General features: G+C 38.3%; 1 protein-coding gene across 1 annotated transcript in view; it reads left to right on the top strand.

Moving 5' to 3' along the window:
- PRTG (protogenin) overlaps positions 1-20,131 on the top strand; it is a 79,231-nt gene that overhangs the window by 23,489 nt on the left and 35,611 nt on the right. The window contains exons 3-11 of the mRNA XM_057398034.1: positions 8,003-8,147; positions 9,120-9,253; positions 9,563-9,700; positions 10,862-11,020; positions 11,556-11,715; positions 12,359-12,606; positions 16,526-16,690; positions 17,748-18,053; positions 18,392-18,580. Of these exons, the coding sequence (XP_057254017.1) occupies positions 8,003-8,147; positions 9,120-9,253; positions 9,563-9,700; positions 10,862-11,020; positions 11,556-11,715; positions 12,359-12,606; positions 16,526-16,690; positions 17,748-18,053; positions 18,392-18,580 (1,644 nt within the window). The remainder of the gene's footprint in view (positions 1-8,002; positions 8,148-9,119; positions 9,254-9,562; positions 9,701-10,861; positions 11,021-11,555; positions 11,716-12,358; positions 12,607-16,525; positions 16,691-17,747; positions 18,054-18,391; positions 18,581-20,131) is intronic.

Here is a 20,131-nt window from a genome sequence, read left to right as displayed (position 1 = left end):
GTGTGCTTATGTCTTTTACACTGTAGAAATGGGGTTCCTAATCTTGTTTGTTTTTTGCAATATTCAGACCTTCCTTGTTTTGCTTGCTTGTTTAGGTTTTGTTTTCAGTTGAGGTATTGGCATATTTTGCACTTGTAAAAAAATTGTGTAAAGATTAGTAAACCAAATCTGAGCAACTCGCCTTTCAGTCTTCCTCCTTCCCTCCTTCTTATCCCAACTAAGCAAATGTATGCCAGAGTTATGGAGTAATATACACAACATCTAGAGAATTAAGGAGGCACCGTATTTTCTCAGTAAAGGGTCTCTTATCTCTCTTAGGTGTAAGGCCCTGCCTGAAAGCCTGTTGAAATCCCAGATGGAACTCCCACTGGTCAAGAGGTTGATAAAAATGAAGAAATATGTGTCAGCAGTTTTAAATGTCTGGCTCTCAACCTTTCTGGGTTTGTGAACATGAAGTGCACAGATGCCAGTAAACTATGCCATTAGCTCCCAGGGTGTGACCTCATTTTGATAAAATCTATCCTTTGGCTTAGGAAAAAAAATGGAAGGTGGGAAGAGGAACTCAAGTTGTAGTGCTAAGCTAGTGGCTCTGTGATTTCCCACTCTGCAGGGTTTTCCAAAACATCAGAATAATAATGATCACCACAGGATGATTGTGTTCTGTATGAGCTGTAATTCCAACCCACCTTCTTTAAAATGTTAAAATGCCTGCTAGGAGATTTTAAATGGCAAATGGTTAAGAAAAAAAATCTTTGGGATAGACAGATTAATAGGTGTCCCATATAAATTATTGATAGTGTCAAATCAATGTAGCAGTTTCAGTCTCATTTAACCTCCCAATTATTTAATTGTAGTGCTCTAATAACCTGAGGCTGGAATCCTTTTTCAATGCAATTCTGAACTATCATCTTCAAAACTGCTGCTGTGGTGTTCATCATATCACAGTCTAAGAATTTCTTGATATTGGTAAGGTCACAGAAGAACATTTCTTCATCTTCTGGTTTTCATTTTAGGAGAAAAAAATTGGTTTATTAGGTTTATCCTAGATGTATGTCCAACTCAAAAGATATCGGCGAAAACATACAGTGTAATCTGTTTCACAAATAGTATGGTGATAGGCTAAATGTTATCCTGCTTGCTGATATTTCTAGTATACACAGCAGGCTGTGGGGTTTCGTTCTGTATGTTCCTGAACAGTGTAGATAGAGTGTATTAAAAAAGGGAGCATTATTTGCAGTTCTGTGATTACTTTTCATTTCAGTGTAGACTAAAGGGAGCAGAAACCATACCCAGGTTTCCGGTTTTGTCCCAAAGAAGAACTCTTCATGGGAAAAAAAAAAAAGAATTTAAATTTAACCCTTTTGCTTAGTTGGTAAAGGGAAGATTTTTCTTCCTCAGATTTAATTTCAGCAAGTCAAGGAATAAACATTTCTTTTAAGGGAGTTTTACTGCCACTTGGTGTGATGGTAGAGGCACTTTTCAAAGCTATTATTGAGGAAAACCTGATTTTTCTGAGGTATTTGCAGTGTAGATTTAGGGCTAAATGTGCGGTTAGATTTTTCTGAACAGTTTTCATCCTGCCAGCGCCATAGTTCTTCTGTAGATACGTGGGCTTTTTGTCTCATGAAAAAGCTCTCTGTTAACCTGCATGTTCAGATGTTTCTTGAGGAAAGATATTAACAAAGAATCTGAAAATTACTAAAATATTTCTGTATGTGGAAATACTACCTTAAATGCCAACCAAACCTTGCTTTGTAGCAAAACTGTATACCTGGCTATAAGGGCTTTTACACTGACAATATTGTGGTTTGAGGAGTCCTTTTATTTAAGTAACGCTACTGTTTATTTGATTTCATCTCCCTCTTGTTTGTTTTTGTTTCTCCTTTTCTATTTTTTTCAATTTTATTTTCTTTAAACAGGAAATCTATTCATTGGGTGCAGTTAGTATGACACTTTGCAAGTTTTCTCTTACAATCTTGATCCTACTCCATTGCCCACTGACATACCACGCTGTAGGTTCTGCACTTTTCACAGAGCAGACAGTGCCCCAGTCCCTGCTAGAATTTAGACTTCTCTGATATCTGTACTTTATAGGAGCATATCCAGTATTTTATATTCATATATAGTGGTAGCTGAAGATGTGCAGAATCAGCAGGGTTATCCTCCTCTTCCCAATGTAGTTGAAAGGTATTCATACCTGTTGATCATCTTGTTACTTCTTTCTCTAAGTTCATTGACTCACTTGCCTCAAAAAGAATGGAGATGTGTAAGGATGCTGACAAAGCTACACAAATGCATGAGCTCTCGAATAGCAGTGTAGAAACCGCTGTCCAGCAATAGCGATTCCAGGTGAGGTTGAGCAGTGGCACACCTCACCTGTCTGTTACGCCTCAGGGGATTGTTTGCTGCCTGACTCATGCTCTACTGAGGGGTGCTTCTGGCACGGACTCCTTTCTTAGATATCCTTTTCTTTATGTAGCTTCATTATCTTGTTTCCGCAGATTTTAGGGCCTATCCATGTAAAATATACTACACTGATAAAGCTCTGAAGAGCAAAAGAAGAATGAAAAAGGTGGGGAGTGAGCAAGGTGAAGCAGAGGCTGGAAAACTGGAGAACATCTTCATACAAATCTGCTCTGAATTGTCTTTTGCCTGGCAGGATAAAAAAAAACAAAACCAAACAAAACCAACAAACCAAAACCAAACCACTCTTAATAGATTCTGGATGTTTCTGAAGGAGAAAATAATTTTCTTTGTGAAAGAATCTTTACTGTAGCATCTGATGTAAGGAAAGTGGCAGGAGCAGAGTCATTGTCCTCAGGCCAGGTAGGTAACAGCCTAGGTACACCTTTAGCTAGCAGTTGTACCGCCTCCCTTACTCACCTGCTCCTTACTAAGACATTTCCCTTCAGCAACCTAACCTGAATTTCCCATGGTAAAGCTAAAGTCTCTTCCTGCTTTTTCTTACTGAGGAATCGCTCCCCATCCTCTCTAATATCTTCTTTGTATACTTGTAAGACTGTCATTTCTCCCTTTGGCTTCCTTCCCCAGGGCTAATCAGATCCCAGCTCTTTGAATCTTTCCTTAGAGATCAGGTTGTGTTTTCACCTGAAATCTCTCAATTTTATGCTTCACATTTTAAAAATAGTAAATCTATGTCAAACAGCATTCGATTAAAATTTTAAGGGTGAATGGTTGTGGTAGCACATAAAGAACACCCTTTCACAGTAATCCCTTTTCACTTACGAAAAACTTTACCCATATTGCTCCACTTGTGTGACATTCACCTCTGAACTCTATGTACTCTGCAGAACTTGAGCTCTGAAATAGTTTAAGTTTTAATAGTGTCTCCCAGGAAACTCAGCAAAGATCCACCCGTTAGATCACTTGACTCCAACTGCTTCATCAGAAATGGGGATAATAGCTGTGTGTCTCTAGTCTTGCCATGTGTCTGTCAGTACTCAGCCAAGGATTATTCCCAATTCATATTCATGCCAGAGTGTGCCATTTGAGTAGTAAACCATTTGGAAATAGGTGTGCGTACAGCCAAATGGCAGAACTCCCTTCAAAATCTGTTTTAAGCCTCACTCCTTCGAGGACTGTGAAATTGCACTGAACTCCAGAAAAATATGTGCAAGTTGGCTTGGGTGCAAAACTCTAATACATGTGTGTATTTGTTGCGTTTTTAAACAGTGTTTCAGAGAGAGGGGCAGAGAGACTGCGTCATGAAAACTGGATCAAGAAGAGAAAATTCACCATTGGATTTATTATTTGCTGAACTGAAATCCATTTCTTTGGAACAAACCATAGCTTTTCTTTAACATCCAAGTTTATTTGTCTCAAGAGAAGCCTCTTCACCTGAGAATTAAAAGGAAAAGATTCTTGTTTTCGTTTGAAGAGTTAGGGCTATTTTGTAATTCCCAATAGCATTAACACATAAGTTCTACAAATGGCATTATGCACTTTTGTCCTTTCCACCTGAGCAGTTCATTTATCTAAGTGGCCATTATCTCTTGAGAAACACTTAAGTGGTTGGTAGCATGTGCTGGAGAGTTTCTCAATATCTGTTGCATTCTGGTTAGATGAAACCGTTCTGTGCTACTGCTTCAGTTCAGGGAGTGATTTCAATTCAGGGGTTTATCTTCAGTTTGTTATACAGTTGCAGTCCAGACTCAGACTACTGCCAGCTGTGATGAAACCAGCAAACTTTGACAGTAATATATATGTAGGTCATTGGAATTTCCTCTTAAGAAAGCTTATTCAGAAGATCACTTAATGACACAAAGTGTGTGAGTAGAAAGTGCAGCATGTGTGGGAAAAAGTGACCTACCTGGACTTGTGGCTTGAACAACCTTCAGGACTTATTTCAGGAGTGAATGAAATGGGGGTGTGTTGTGTTTCATTTTTGTTTGTTTCTCTTTGTTTATTTAGTTTTTAATTAAAGTGAGTGAAGCACTGCTGCTGTATTTAAGCAAACAAGAGATGTAAGGGATGAGCTTCTTAAGTTTGACTTTTTTGTACCTTAACAGTTAAACCTATATAGACCTATTTAGGTACAAAAAATCTTTTGCATGCATGCATGCAGGATACTGTTCAATCCATGCATGGTGCAGGAGACACAGCAGTGTTTCTCTTAGTCAGCATGTGACAGTAAGCAATCATTTGGGTTCTTTAGCCTGTGGGTATTTGACTCAGTGGTAAATGAAGGAACTTAACACGAGTACTGAACTCTGATTTCTCTGCATAGATAACTTTGCTGGACAGAACTATGTGTTTTATGCCATACTTATATTTAAAAGTACCTGTATAAACACATCTTCCTATTGCATAAATTGCAGGAATTTATAGAAGTAAATAAAGTTCCTAGCTATTGTTTTCTTCTTCTGTAAGCAGTGTTTGGTCTCTTGCAAGTTAAAAGGATGGGAGCATCGGCTTCTCAGAGTAACATTAATTGTTTTCTTTTGGCTATAAATCTGAGAACAAAATTATTAAATAGACTGCAGAAGAGGGGGAAAACTCAAATAAAAAGGCACTTACCTTTATTGCGTTTTGCAGGGTTGGTTTTGGGAACAACGTATGTCTCTTGAGACTTTGTTTCTTATGCATTTTATAGAGCTCCGGCCTCTTAAGGGCACTGCTTTAATTACTTGGTCTTGGGGTTCTGAGTTTGTATCAGCGCTTGCCATGAAAACAAGCCTGTTACAAAGAGGTCAGATTTCATGAGACAGCAGTAGACTTGTAAAAACAGATTTTACTGGAACAAATAAAGTCAGAATTAAGAAGAAACCAGAGATTTGCGTGAGGAAACAAGATACAGAAGGAGCAAGTATTGAGGTAAACTGATAAACAATGTATAAATTTAGACAAGACGTAAGTGGGGATTTTTTGTTTCTAAAGCCACATTTAATGACATGAATGTGTTTTCCTGAAGATTTTGTGCAGTTCTCCATAGTTCTGACTTTTGCTTTCTTTAAAGGTTAATTTTTTGAGGAAGTAGGTTGTTCCTGCTCAGGTGGAAAAATGTTCTTTAATCAGCTTCAGCTAACAACTTGCATGGGATTTCCTAGATAGTAAAGTTGAACCTGTTCTTTCTTGCTATCATGATGACGTTGTGTTCTGTGAAATACTATTTTTCTTCAGTTTCTTTTGTAGCTCTTTGGAGTCTCACTTCTACCTTTAATCTTTATTTATTTTTAGAAGATCTGTTAAGAATAGCACTAGGAAATACTATTCTGTCTTCAGGTGAACTCATGTTGTCTGTGTAGGGAGGGGTTAGAACAGAGGAGGAGGGAAGGGAGAAAGCAAGAAAAGCCTGGATGCTTCCCCCTGGCCCTGTGGTGGAAAACTAGAGCAGAGTCTGACTGCATAAAATTCAGTGAAAGCAAACCCAGAAAGTTTAAAATTACGGGAACAGCCTTGTGTGTGTGAATGTTATTTGACTTGTACTGAGTGTTTCTGTTCCCTGAAATAGAACTTCTGTAGGTAGGCGAAGTACTATTAAATCTCTTTTTTCTTCTGATGATGTCTCAGCAATCAAAAGTCTGTTTAAGGAGAGAACTGTTCCCATGTCTCCCACCAATAGGCTTTAAACGTAAGACTTCTGTTGTAGCATCTTTATGCGAGTTGTGGGTTGGGTTTTGTTTTGGTTTTGTCTTTTTTTGTTCTTGAACCTGGTAGTACTCATAAGTGAAAGAAAGAGCAAAGGCTGGAACATAGGGAACTGGGTTAAATTCTGCTAGTGAGAGAGGCTAGTTCTGTCTGCGGTGAAGATGGGTAGGGAACAGACTGCAGAGCATGTTGGAGCTGCAGGAACCTCCTGCCAAAAGCACAGGACTGGTGGTAATAATGAATACCAGGAGCATCTCTGCTTTTGCATCCTGGGAGTCTGAATCACATTTGAGGTGTTCAGCAGCCATGGTGTTTGTATCGTGTAGCTGCTGCTGCTCTCAGGTGATTTTGCCTTAGGAGGCAGTTTAGTTGTCTTGGTTTTCAGAGTCTTTGGGAGGTCTGTCCACAGAGCTGCAACACTCACTCTGCTGGTATGATCCGGAGTGCTCATTTCTGCAGTGCTAATGCAACTGCAGCAATACAGTGCTAAAAAAAAAAAAGGATTTATTCTGACCTGGGAAGTAAAATAGGTATAGTAGATAATAGGAATCTTTGAAAGATTAGGAGTTAATTTGTGCCTGGAGGAGAAAGCAGTCAGGTGATGTCATGTTTCCTTTGCACTTCAATATTAATCTGTTGATGCTATGCAGTAGTAGTAAAATGACAGAGGGGAGCAGCGTTAGTTAATATGCTTGGTCTGCATCAGTACTCTATGTGTCCTCTCTGCATAACAGCATTATTGAGAACATATTAGAGTAAATAGGATGAAAAGCTATTCAATTAATAAGCAAGTAAAATAGAAGAATTGTTTCAACATGAAACTTGAATGTTAAGAGATGGTTAACTTACTAATATTGGTTTATCTGTATAATTTATATAATATTCTGTATAATTTATACAAGAGTAGGTGTTTATTTGAAATCTGATTATTTTTAAAAAGAAAAACAATCAAGTCAGTACCGTTGCGTTTATGCAGACATTGTTCCCTCTGCAATTACAGGGGGTAGAAATAAGTGTGGAATTCTTTGTGTAGTGAGCTATCCAAAAGGAGTTGCCTCTGAAGAGTTGGTCTTCCTGCTATGTTATAAGTAGCAGTAAATAAGCAATTAATTTGAGGGTTTTGTATTCCTTTCTCTTTGGCTTTTATTTTCTGGGCAAAGAAATCCAACTACTGATCAATTTCTTAGGTGGCTGTTAGCTGTAAGGTATTTATTGATCTGCCACTTCATTTGGCTCAGTTTTGTGAACTGCTTAACTTGTAAATGCTCAAAATTGTATTGATGCTCTGTGCATCAGGCATCTGCTTGGTGACTCCTTGGACTATTGGGATGAAAGTGTTCTTACATGATTAAACTTATTCTGAGATATTTTTTGGTTTTGATATATTTTTTTTATCTAACACTTGAACTTGTCTAGCTCTGCAGATGCTTTTACTAAAGTGAGTATTATTAAAGGACTAAAATATGACTGTCAGGAACCAAATGGTGTCTTGGAAATTTTCTATTGCAAATAATTTTCCTTTTAAGTGTAGTGGGGCCAGTCTCAAACTAGTTGATACAAACTTCATTAGTTTAATAATTGATAGGATTTCCATCTGCATGTCAGTCATTTTGTGTACTTAATTCATTTGAGAGAGTCATTGATTTTCATGGAAACTTTTTTTACTGCATTAGGTTAAAGCAAAGTTACTTTAAGTAAACCTTCAGCCAGTGAAACCATGCTACCAAGCAAAGCTAACAGGGTAATTAGAGCTGTCTTTCTTTGCATGTAGAAAAGAGGACTATTTGAAGTATTTCTGGGTATTTTTGCAAGTTGATCAGTGATCTGGAGTTTGGTTTAGCCAGGAATTTTTCCTCACTTTAGTCTTTTAAATTCAATGTTCTCTTATTTTTAGCCATTTCTGCATTTGAAGTCCAGCCACTTTCAACTGAGGTCCAAGAAGGCGGAGTAGCTCGATTTGCCTGTAAAATAACAGCAAACCCTCCTGCCACTGTGACATGGGAAGTGAATCGAACCGCTTTACCTTTAGTCGTGGACAGGTATGAAGAGTTACGCATTTTAGAATGTCATTTATTTTCTGTGATAATTTTGAGCCTGCTACAGGAAGAAAATCTGGATACTTGCAACTCTGTTTTCCATGTGTGTAGTATGTCAACTATTAAAATAGCTAGTAATAGTAGTTAATGAATTTTTAAAGAGGTGTTAGGAGTGCAGACCAGAATCACCTGCTATTGCCTACACAATAATCACTGACCTATGAATTGTTACTGATGAATTTTGTATGCAAGTCATCCTCAGGACTGTGGGATACAGAATATGTGTGGACTTCGGCTGTGGGGGTGATTTGAACTAGCGAGATTGCTTTTGCAGAAGAAATTATGCTGAACCTGTTTTTCTTTAGAGGGCCAATAAAGAACTATATGCACAGCCAATTGAGTTAAACACTTCATGCTAGGAAAATTCTGCACAGGGAGACTTCTCTTGAGTTGATTAACTTGAAGCATATTGCCTGCTCCTTACTAGAATCTTTTCCTGTCCAGATTGTATCCATTGAACTTACTCCCATCCTTCTTGACATGCAACTTTAGATGAACATGTCTAAGGTACCTAGCATGCAAAGGAAGGTGAAAAAAGAAACACAGAAATTGAAAGCATAGGTGGGTTTTTGGGAATCATATACCAGTTGTGCTAGTATATCAGAAATTGCTGCCAAAAATCAGCCAACCTGAATAGTATAAATGTAGCAGCTGGCTAAAGAAGTTGCTTCTGAGGGTGAGAAAGATGTACTTGTTGAAAGTAAATTCCTCTGCTCTTGTGATGGTGCTGGGGGTAATGCTGCCTGTACTTCAGAAATGTGGGGAGATGAGTCATATGTAGAGAATGTTTTTGAGCCTCCAGCCTGCTGTACCCAGGTCAGTGTAGCAATGGCTGTTTGTAAATCAAGTAGTTAATTCCACGATGGTAATTGCTGGCTGAATGTTCATCTACATCCTTTTTGGTTTCTGTGACAGGATAACCGCTTTACCTACAGGAGTTCTTCAGATCTATGGTGTTGAACAGAAAGATGCTGGGAATTACCGGTGTGTTGCCACAACAATAGCCAATAGACGGAAAAGCACTGAGGCAGTGTTGAGTGTCATTCCAGGTACTCACCATTTTTTTCAGTGGCATTAGATTCTTTTTTACATTATAGCAAAAACACTTACATGCATTAAAGAGCTGTTACTGACCTCTGAACCACTTGCCCAAATAATAATTTTGCTTGTGTGTGTCTTCTGGCTAAAATATTGTTCAGTGTAAGTTTCCACAGTTACTGAAATTAGGCTTTAGTGTGAATTTAATTTTAAGCATCCTTTAAAAAAAGTCATGTTTTATTTCATGTTTAATTGAGTTTTTGTTTATTGTTCTCACTTTCTTTGATTTTATTTTTAATTATTTTTCCCACATTCCGAAGCCTCAGACTTGAAGCCTTTTCACAAGCCATCTATAATAGCTGGTCCTCAAAACATTACAGCATCTCTTCATCAAGCTGTCATACTGGAGTGTGTAGCCACAGGGAATCCAAAGCCAATCATCTCATGGAGCCGGTTAGGTAAGTCTTAAAATTACAGCATATGACCTTCAGTCTGTGAAGCGGAAGTAAAACTGGAAAGAAAGGATTTCAGCAATTAGGTGACAGTTCTGAGGCTTCATGTAGTAGGTAACGATTAGCAGGTTAGGGTAGGATAAGTGAAACACTCTCAGTTGTATACTTCATACTGCTGTTAAGAAGCCCTGAGGTTTTCTGAGGCGTTGGACTCTGAGCTTCTGCTGTCAATCCGGCACTGCCCCCAGCACAGTGTGTGGATAATGCTGGGTAGGGTGGTGACCACCAGGGATCTGTGACTTGGAGTAGAATCAGTGGTGGGTTAGGGCAGGCTGGAGTGATTGCATCCTATGAAGCAATCCTATAAATGCTTTTCCTCTTCTTCATAGAAGCACCGTGTGAGTGTGATTTGGACCTTGTGTTAATGGGCAGTTTGGACTATGAATAGGTATTGTCAAACCCTGAGTAGTCTGCCTGGAAGGGGAGAGGAGAAGGAATGCAGTAAGAATAATAACATTCATTAGTGCATCACATTTTTCCATGAAAACTACCTCTGTTTTTATTCTGACATGTACCTAAATGTGAAAGTCAGGACTGTACCTGTAAAAGCAAATAATGAAAAGTTTTCCCACGTTTTTATTTCTGAAAGTGGGAGAAATAAAGATATCTTTTGTGGTTGATTCAGTGACTCTTACAGACAAAAAAGCAGGAAAAAGGTTATGTAACAGTCATAGAGCATTTACTGTGAAAATAGAAGAAAATACATGGTAAGCAAATATACTAATTTTATCCCCAGCATAGTAGAAGAAGATAGATGATCCCTGTTTGTAAGGATGATGAGGATGTTGGTAGTGACAATCTGAATCACAATGTAAGGCAACTGGAGAGGGTAACTGGGAAAATGGTATTATTTTTTAGCTGTGATGGTGAATGCCAGATATAAACCATTTATCAAGCGGTGAGACCCAAGCATCTGAATGTTCAGATAACTGAAGAGCGAAGCAGATGCGAAATGGAAACCTCTGAAGGCTCGTCTGTGATTTCCCTTTCTCTTTTGACTTTGAAACTCAGATCTATGCCATTACTGCCCAGGCAAGCCTATTTAGATAAGTTATTTAGATACATTGAACAGCCTTGTAATCACACTTTTCCCACTCTCTCAAATAGACCATAAGTCCATTGACGTCTTCAATACCCGTGTCCTTGGAAATGGGAACCTCATGATTTCTGATGTCAAGGTGCAGCATGCAGGTGTCTATGTTTGTCGAGCCACTATTCCAGGCACACGGAACTTCACGGTAGCAATGGCAACTCTCACTGTGCTGGGTGAGCCTGCTTTGACTTCTACAGTGTTTATTAACATCTTGTGTGTGTCTTGAGCTCTGCTGTGTACTGGGTTGAATTCTTATCTCAAACATCAAGGGCTGTAGGGAGACTGCAGAGATAAAACAGATCACCGAACTCTGGCTGCCGCCTTCTGTCTCTTGACTTAGATGAGGAGTGTCAGATACTCATAAACTATCAGTTCAGTTGCACTGGGAAATACTCAGGTGCAGTGTTGGCTCTGGGAAGAGAGAAATGAATTCTATAACAAAGTACAAATATGTAATATATGTATGCTTTATGGGCAGTATGTTGTAGGCTGGAGTTTGATTTGCTTTTATTCATAAAATGTGTGGAAATGCTGCAGATAGTGCAGACCTTTAAACAAATGTGCTTTGCCTTCTACATGGGTATGTGTGTATCTGGGTGATCTGAGGAGAGGGGTTTGTGTGTGGAAAATTCATTATTGTTCTGGCTGTCCTTGCATTTGTGGGGGCTTGATTTTTATGTTCTTTTTTCCCTTATTACTTGTCTGTAGCTCCACCTTCATTTGTGGAATGGCCAGAAAGTTTAACAAGGCCTAGAGCTGGTACTGCTCGTTTTGCTTGTCAGGCAGAAGGAAATCCTGCCCCAAAAATTTCATGGTTAAAAAATGGAAGGAGAATACACTCCAATGGTAGAATAAAAATGTACAACAGGTAAGATTACAATTGCTGTATGAGAACTGCACTAATGATGTGCTACCAAACGGTGAAATTCCAGTAACTAAATGTAGCCAAGCAAGACTCAGGTAAATATGAAATTGGACATTGAATGTGGTTATGGTGTAGTTGTGGGCATTTCCTTGGCAGAAGGAATGCAGATTAGTAAATACCTAAAATCCTCTGCAAAGCTTTTGTGATCTCTGCCTTAAATGACAGGATGGGAGAACGGGTGGACCTGAAGAGTTTTACCACAGAGTTGTTCTGGATTTACAGTAGTATAGTAGAGACAAGAATCTTGCTAGTTGTTTGAAGCTCCATTTTACTACTTCTGTAGAATGAGCAGCTCATATTAAGGAGTTGATTAAAAAATGACAGCCCCTTTGCAGGTGGGGAATAGTTTTATGGGTTTGTTTTCACTGTGCCTGGCTTTGCATAAGCATGTCAGGTTTTGAGGAACACTTCAAGTTGCTAAATTTCATAACTGCACATACATGTCTAATAGAAAAGTTTGTGGCATGTAAGACAATTATACTAAACTCATGAAGCAGAGGCAAACATAACTGTTGTTGCATTATGTAGAGCTAAGTTTATCCAAGATGTGAGATTTTTTTTCCCTTTTTCTTCTTTTTGGATTCAGTAAATTGGTGATAAACCAGATCATTCCTGAAGATGATGCCATTTATCAGTGCATGGCTGAGAACAGCCAGGGATCTATTCTCTCCAGGGCCAGGCTTACTGTAGTTATGTCAGAAGACAGACCCAGTGCACCTTACAATGTCCATGCTGAAACGATGTCCAGCTCAGCAATCCTGCTAGCATGGGAGAGGCCACTGTACAATTCCGACAAAGTGATTGCATACTCGGTGCATTACATGAAAGCAGAAGGTAAGCAGTTTGATTTAAATGCTGTTTCACTACACGTGTAGTAAGAGTGTGAATGTCTGTGCAGAGACTCCAGTTTGAATGGTTCGTAACAAGGGCTGCACCAGAGCATGCCAGCATATAAATGCATATTGTAATCAACAGGCATGTTTGGGAAAAAATGCTTTTGCCACATCATCTCATTTGTGGGACTGAGTGTTCTTTCCACTCACCCTTATCTGATCACTCAGGTGAGCAGATTTTGAAGTTAGGGAGGGATTTCAAAACTGGGGCCTCAATACTGCTACCTCTGTTTCACTCGGTCCTCAGCAGGAGCTTCTGCCTACTCTCTCCTCTGTGTATGCTTGGCAGAAAAAGAGAGCATACATCAGAATCCTAGAGGTTTACAGAGTGAACTGCTCACCAGAGACAGCTCTTTTGTCTAGATTCCTGATTTATTCTGACTTTACTGTCTTTTGTCTATTTTGAGGTAGAATAATTGATACTTTATTGACTTAACTATCTTCTCTTAAAACATATATTGGCTGAAGGTAAAAATCTGCTCTCCTTTCATCCTGTGGTATCCTATAATGAAAAATGTATTCTTAAACTTTAAAATACACTGAAATAGCCAGGGAAGGTTTATTCTAGTCTCTGAAATTATATATGAATTCCTATATAAAGGGGAATGGATAGTTGGACTAAAAATGAGTAACTTGGCATTTTAAAATCCATTAGTATTATTTAATTGCTTTAACCTAAGGTAATCTTTAAGGTGGTAGAATACAGGCATTTTTCATAAGCAGGAGAAGTGATTTCCAAATGACTCAAATTTTTTAGGTGCATGGGTTAAACTGAGCTGTGATTCTGCTCTGTTTTCTAGGAGCGATTTCTTTTTCACTTCTATTCAGTAAGTGGTTTACTCAAGAGCAGGACTGCAGATGCTCAGTTCTGTGTAGAATACCAGTCTGCCATCTGCTAAGCAGAGGACAGGAAGGACAGCTTAATTACTCTAATACTGCTGCAGGAATAGCTGCCTTTGCTTTGGCAAGTGGGATATTTCAGGACACAAGAGAATTTTGTCTGAAGGAAAGGAAGGAAAGAGTTTTAAAAGATAATGAGGACAAGAGGTGTGGGAAATTACCTCCCATGCTTTCAGGCACTGATGTATTGTGCTCACAACCCCATCTTAAAGCTAATATGAGTAAAGTCACACTAGATAAGTTATCTGGGTAATTGTATGTCTGGTGCCTGTGTAGAGAGCAGAGAGCTGGTAACTTGAAAGAAAACTGGGAAACTGTCCTTAGGGAAGTGTGTATCTGTGCAGGAAATACTTTTGCACAGTCATGAAAGGAGGTATCTTCTGTAGTGTGTTTTCTGCAGAATCATTTTGCAATCCCTGCTATTTGCTTGCTTATCCAAAGGTTACATCTTGTGAAATGAGATTGTAGCTTGTCCTGGTTTAAAAACCAAAACAAACTCCGAACAAAAGCAACCAACAAACAAAACCCGCTGGTTTACTGGAACTTGCTTTCTCATTTTTTTAATCTTTCCCCATTGTCTCTTGATAATTACTTTATTTGATATAATGCTGTTGTGCATCCTTTTGAATTAGAGAGAAATCCACACAGGGAGAGCGGGGAGGACTGTGGTAAGAGGAGTAATTACAGTGGTGAGAATCAAAATGTAGGTGATCTGCATGCATTTTTGCTTTGGTAACATGATTTGGTAGTTGCAGAAGGTCCACATCAGGACATAAAAACACTTTTGTTTCATTTAGTGGACAAAATGTTGAGTTTCAAAGGCTAATGGCCTGCACTTCTGTAAAAAGAATTGCTTTCTAAGTGATAGTCTGTAAACCCTTCTGAGGATATTGCCTATATATCAGAGGCATTATTAAAACCCTAGAAGATGCCTTTGTGAGGAGGTATCACATCAGCCATTTCTTTAATGTAAATTTAGAAGCAACTCTATTTAAGGAAATGCAGATTAAATATAAAGGAAAATCTTTGGATGACATTCACACCATACCAGGCCATAGAGGTGCTAACATTCACTGTTGACACTGTCAACACCTTATTTACCCTGTATGAATTCTGTATAATTATGTACTAGTGTAAATAGTTTGTATGAATGAAGGAATTGATTTTGTTATTCCTTTCAGCATGTCTTTGCCCCCTCTGCCCTCACACTCTCTTTCAGACCCTAATGAAAATTAAAAATCCTTAGATGCATCAGATTTAACTGGAGTGCATCTTACTTACGTAAAGCTTTTCATGTGTAACTTTTTACTTTATACATTGATATTCATATATTGCTCTCTTCTTTTAGCTGGGAACCACATTTGTCAGTGTGAGTAGAGAACATTTAATTGCAAAAGAAAAACATAAGTAGTACTGCTGTTTGTGATTCCATAAGCTTTAAACAGAAAGGAAGACTGGATAATACACTGGTCATATATAGTTTTATAGTTTTGTTTTCTTTTCCTGTAGACTTCACAATGTGGTAGGTACTTTGAATACAAAAGATCATTTAATCGTTTAATTTCACAACTCGGGTATTCTGATGTTTCACTGTAAAAACAGGTTCAGGTCCTCTTTCCTATTAATAAAAAAAAAAGGTTAGTGTTTTAATCAAGTTAGTTGTAGGAACCAACAGGTGTGGGTTTTGTGGTTTTGTTTTTTGTTTCTTTAAGCAGAATATTTTACATTCAAATCGGGGTCAGAGTAGCAAGAAGAAAAAGGGTCTGATGAGTGTGCATGTTGGAGTGTGTTAATTCCTTGTTAGTGATTTATAAAAGGCACAAAGGGAACGCTGATTGTGGTGGAAGGCAGGCCTTGTTCTCTATTATGGCTGTTTCATTAGGGCCTCTGCATGAGGCCTAGCAATCCATTCAATGAGAGAACAAGTTCTTTTAATTTGAGCTCAAGGATCTTGTTTAGCAGGTCAGAAATCGTGCCTTGCAATTCCTAATTAACAAGCCATTAACTAGTCTGTTGTGAGATGCTCATAATCTTGTCTTATTAAAATGCTATCAAGTTAATTCATAGATGTGGGAAAACTTAATGGTGGAATTTGCCTTTCGTTTTGTTTATAAATTCAGTTGTGAAGAGGAGGAGCTGGCTCTTTAAGAGGTTTGATTAAGTTGACATGCACTTGGTGTGAATTGTTCGTTAACACAGCAGCTTTCACCACACTTACTCTGCTTATAGCCTTCTTCTATAGGAATAAAGCCCAACAAAGACAAGGACTGCTGCATGCATTGCTATGCATATTTTAATGTGAATTGCTGACTTTTTTTTTTTATTTTAAATTTTTAACAATTCACTATGAGCCAAACATTTGTGAAGCTCATTTTGGTCTGTTCTTATTGGCCTTTCTCCAAATTAAAGAAAAAAAAGGCATCAATCAAATGTAATAGAATTCACAGGGCTAAAATGAGGTCCTTTTGCTGAAGAAATTCTTTCTGTTTGTTTCTTTTTGGGGGTGGTGGGGGGGTGGTGTTGTTTTTTCTGATGGAGTTAGAGCCCTCACATTCCTCAGAGTCTGCTATAGAAAGGCCCTGTAAATAGGTTTTAGATAAAACCTCCCTGACTCTAAACAAATAGATTTAGAAGCTTGGTATGAATGATAAGGCTATTAGGGCTTGTCTGTTGTGTTACTGTACATTGGGAACAGTTTGTTGTGACTAATTCTAAATAGGGTTTAGAATTGCATTCATCATCCCTTATTCAGGAAAATGCTGAAACACCATAATCTACGCTGCAGCAAGACACAGTTACTTCTGTGCATAAAAGAGCTTTTACTTAGTAGGATTGAAAACACAGAGGTAGGCTGGGGAAGAACATGAAATAACTTCGTAGGATCTAAAAGTTAAGATACTGCGATGTTTAGGGATTGACAGGAATTTTTGTTTGTCTAACTCTTGGTTTCTTTATGTCAGGTTTAAATAATGAAGAGTACCAAGTGGTCATTGGAAATGATACAACCCATTACATTATTGATGACTTGGAACCAGCCAGCAATTACACCTTCTATATTGTAGCTTATATGCCTCTGGGAGCCAGTCAGATGTCAGATCATGTGACTCAGCACACCCTTGAAGATGGTAAGACAAATATCACTGATTTAGCTGAACATTTTTATTTGCACTGTGTAGAAATGCACAATCCAGTGCTAGCAGCTCTTGAGGATCCCAAATTTCCATTGATGTCAGTGAAAATTCAGGATATGCACAATGTAAGACTGAGCCAGCTGATGAAAGGAATGAGAGTAAAGAAAAGTAAAGTAACATTGCAACAGGCAACATTGTATATTACACAGTGTCGTTATCTGCTTTGAAAGACATTTCATTAAATTATGTAGATAACTCCTAGATTTTTTAAGAATTCCCTTAGAGTTGAGAATTTGATGATACCCTGAGACTTAGTCTCTATGACGCTGTCTTGGGAATCTGAAATATGAATCAAACTGCACATCCACTGCATCTTTTGCAAATTTTGGAGGAAAATTTGAAATAAAAATTTGCTATGCCAAAAAAAAACTTTTTTCTTTTTTTCTTCTTTTTTTTTTGTCTACCTGCTTGTAAGTAGCGTCGCAATTTCAGAAAAGGCCCTACTTTTGTGCAGTGATTTAACAATCTGAACATCATGATGGCAACAAACTGTTTGGTATAGTTCATTAGAACTGATAAATAAATTCTGACAGGGTTAAGCTTTGGCAGCATGGAACATTGCCAGTTCCAGTTGTCTGCCTGTCTCTTGTCCAGGAGTTACTACCCTAATTACACAGTGCGGTAGAAGAAAACACACACTGAGTATTCAACAGTGCAGGTTGCTGTCTGGACTCTCAGTTTAAGCTGCTGCATCTAACCTTGACAGTCAGGCTGTCAGAACAGTAAGGTCCTGATTACCTTTGATTGCTGCTGACAGTAATAAGAAAACATTGAAGACCTCATGGAAAGGAGCTTGCTAAGGCTATACTGCATACAGAAGGTGAGAAGTATGAGCAGTGTCAAGTTATTCTTAAAATAAACAAGAATGTACGAAACTTCTTGGATTATTTACTCTTACATTATTGGTATCTCATCATAGACTAAGCTTTCAGATGAGAGCTTTCCATCTCTCTTTTCCCTGAGCTCAAAAACTTTGTCTTTTCCTTTTTAGTTCCCTTGAGAGCTCCTGAAATAAGTTTGACAAGCAGGAGTCCTACAGATATTCTCATCTCCTGGCTGCCAATTCCTGCAAAATATAGGAGAGGTCAGGTGGTCCTGTACCGTCTGTCTTTCCGTCTCAGCACAGAGACCAAAGTTCAAGTCCTGGAGCTTCCAGGGACTTCAGATGAGTATCTGCTTGAAGGCCTGAGGCCTGACAGTGTGTACTTGGTTCGTATCACTGCTGCAACAAGGATTGGCTGGGGAGAGGCATCTTTATGGACTTCCCACCGGACTCCCAAAGCTACAAGTGTGAAAGGTAATTCTTAGTGTTACCAGCTTCGATTTTTTTTTCACCAGGTAGTGCCAGTACTGACTATCTTTGGTGTGTTTTCATTTTTCTTTGAAAGTAACTACCTTTTAGTTTATTTATTTATTACTTATTAATTATTATTACATTAAAAAAATTCAATTCTAATTTATCCTGAATTACATTGTTAGATTAGCTTTATAGGGAGCCAGACATAATAAAGAAATAATTATGAACACACAGATGAGCTAGAATCAAAGTCTAGAGTGAACTTTGGGCACCCAGATTTTAATGTGAAAATTAGTTTCTAGAATGTAAGAATGTTATATATATTTCTCTAAAACCAGCACCAAAGTCTCCTGAGCTGCGTTTGGAGCCGATGAACTGTACCACTATTACAGTGCAGTGGCAGCAGGACTCTGAGGACACTGCAGCTATTCAAGGGTACAAGCTGTATTACAAGGAAGAAGGCCAACAGGAGAATGGACCAATTCTGTTGGATGCCAGTGATCTTGAGTATACTGTCAGTGGTTTAGGTGAGTATGTAAAATATTACTTACCTATTCTGGAAGACAGTGAAGTCAAAGACATCTTTGAGAGCTTAAATCATTGAATCTGAGGCAACAACTTTTAGGTTTGGCCATCTATTCTCCCAGCAATAAGCTTTGCAAGCTTGATTTACACAGCTGAAGGAATAATCCTCTCCCAAAATGTGTCACACAACACGTAGATAACATGATCTTGTGAACCTTATGTAAGTAGGAAGAAGGACACCCGATTACTTATCACAAGGTACAGAACTTACAGTTAGTAATTGCTAATAAATGATGTCTTTTACTTTTCAGATTAATATGCATTTTTTTCAGCTTTTGTGTAGTTATGCCTGATCTAGTAACAGTGAAATATTAATGCCAACTACCAAAGTTTTTTGCTCTGGTATTGCTAGCCTATTTGTCTGTTATTTGTAGCCTTTGTCATAGCTGTACTACACAACGAGCAGTGCTTGCTCACCATAGTAGCAAATAACCCTTGTGCATGTTATTATCTTATTAATACTTTTAAGGAGCACTGGTAAATATTTGTAGGACTGAGCACAAAGTTTAGGGAACAAAACTTGCCAAGTCCTATTGGAGTCTTTCTGCTGATCACCTGACTCTCTTTACTCCTATAGCTCTTGCTATGGGAGGAAACATAACACACATTACAGATGTGTTGGTATCATCCCTAAGTAGCAGATGCTTCTGTAAACATATGTAACTGAGAATTTCTTTCATAAAAAGATGTCATCTATAATGTGATTAGCAAAAGTAATGTAGGACTGGACACTTCGTGTTTGAGGTGTGTGGAGACAGTTTATTTAAGGGCAGTGTGGAGAATTAATCTTGACTAAACTATCAGAATTGACCTGCAGCCTTACCTAGGTTACATGGCCTCTTGACCATGCTTAGATATTTGCATCTGCTGCATACAGTGGAGATACTGTTTTAAGGGAGATTTGAAGAGAGCATTCTGGTGTGTTAGGTGCGCAACTGACTGTCCGTGACCCTTTCTAGCCACAGCATCTGCCAGCAGCTGACTGTTTAACAGAGCTGTGAGACAAAAGAGCAGCGGGTTGAAAGGATGTGGTGTCTCAATGTCCTGGAACAGAAATAAATTTTTTTTTTGCTTCTCGTTATGCAGTTACAAAGCAGTAATTTCAGACATGCAATTTTATTAATTGTGTGATCTACATAATATGGATTTTCTCAGGACACTAACTCTCCTCAGATTAAAATCTCATTTTACAGAATGATGTTAATCTAAGTAATTTTGACCATTTAAAATATTACTTATTAGGAAGTGATCCTACCTGGTAGAATTTGATACAAAACAAGGCAAGTCACAGCTCTAGGTTTTGTGACTATGGTGAACTGAGTCTTCATGAGCTGGATGGAGGCTTTGAGGACTAATGTTCTGTCATCCATTTGCCTCTCCTGAGGACACTAAACTACTGATTTATTGGCAGCCTCTTTAAAATAAATGTCTTCATTATGAGCTACAGGAATTAGTAAAATACTGCAAGTGTGACACATGAAGGAGAAAGGGAT

The sequence above is a fragment of the Pezoporus wallicus genome, unplaced genomic scaffold, assembly GCF_028554395.1.
Source record: "Pezoporus wallicus isolate ANWC-B61680 ecotype Strahan unplaced genomic scaffold, APGP_CSIRO_Pwel_v1 contig_3952, whole genome shotgun sequence".
NCBI lineage: Eukaryota > Metazoa > Chordata > Aves > Psittaciformes > Psittacidae > Pezoporus > Pezoporus wallicus.
Note: the sequence above shows the minus strand (reverse complement) of the source record. Positions and strands in the feature narration are given on the sequence as shown.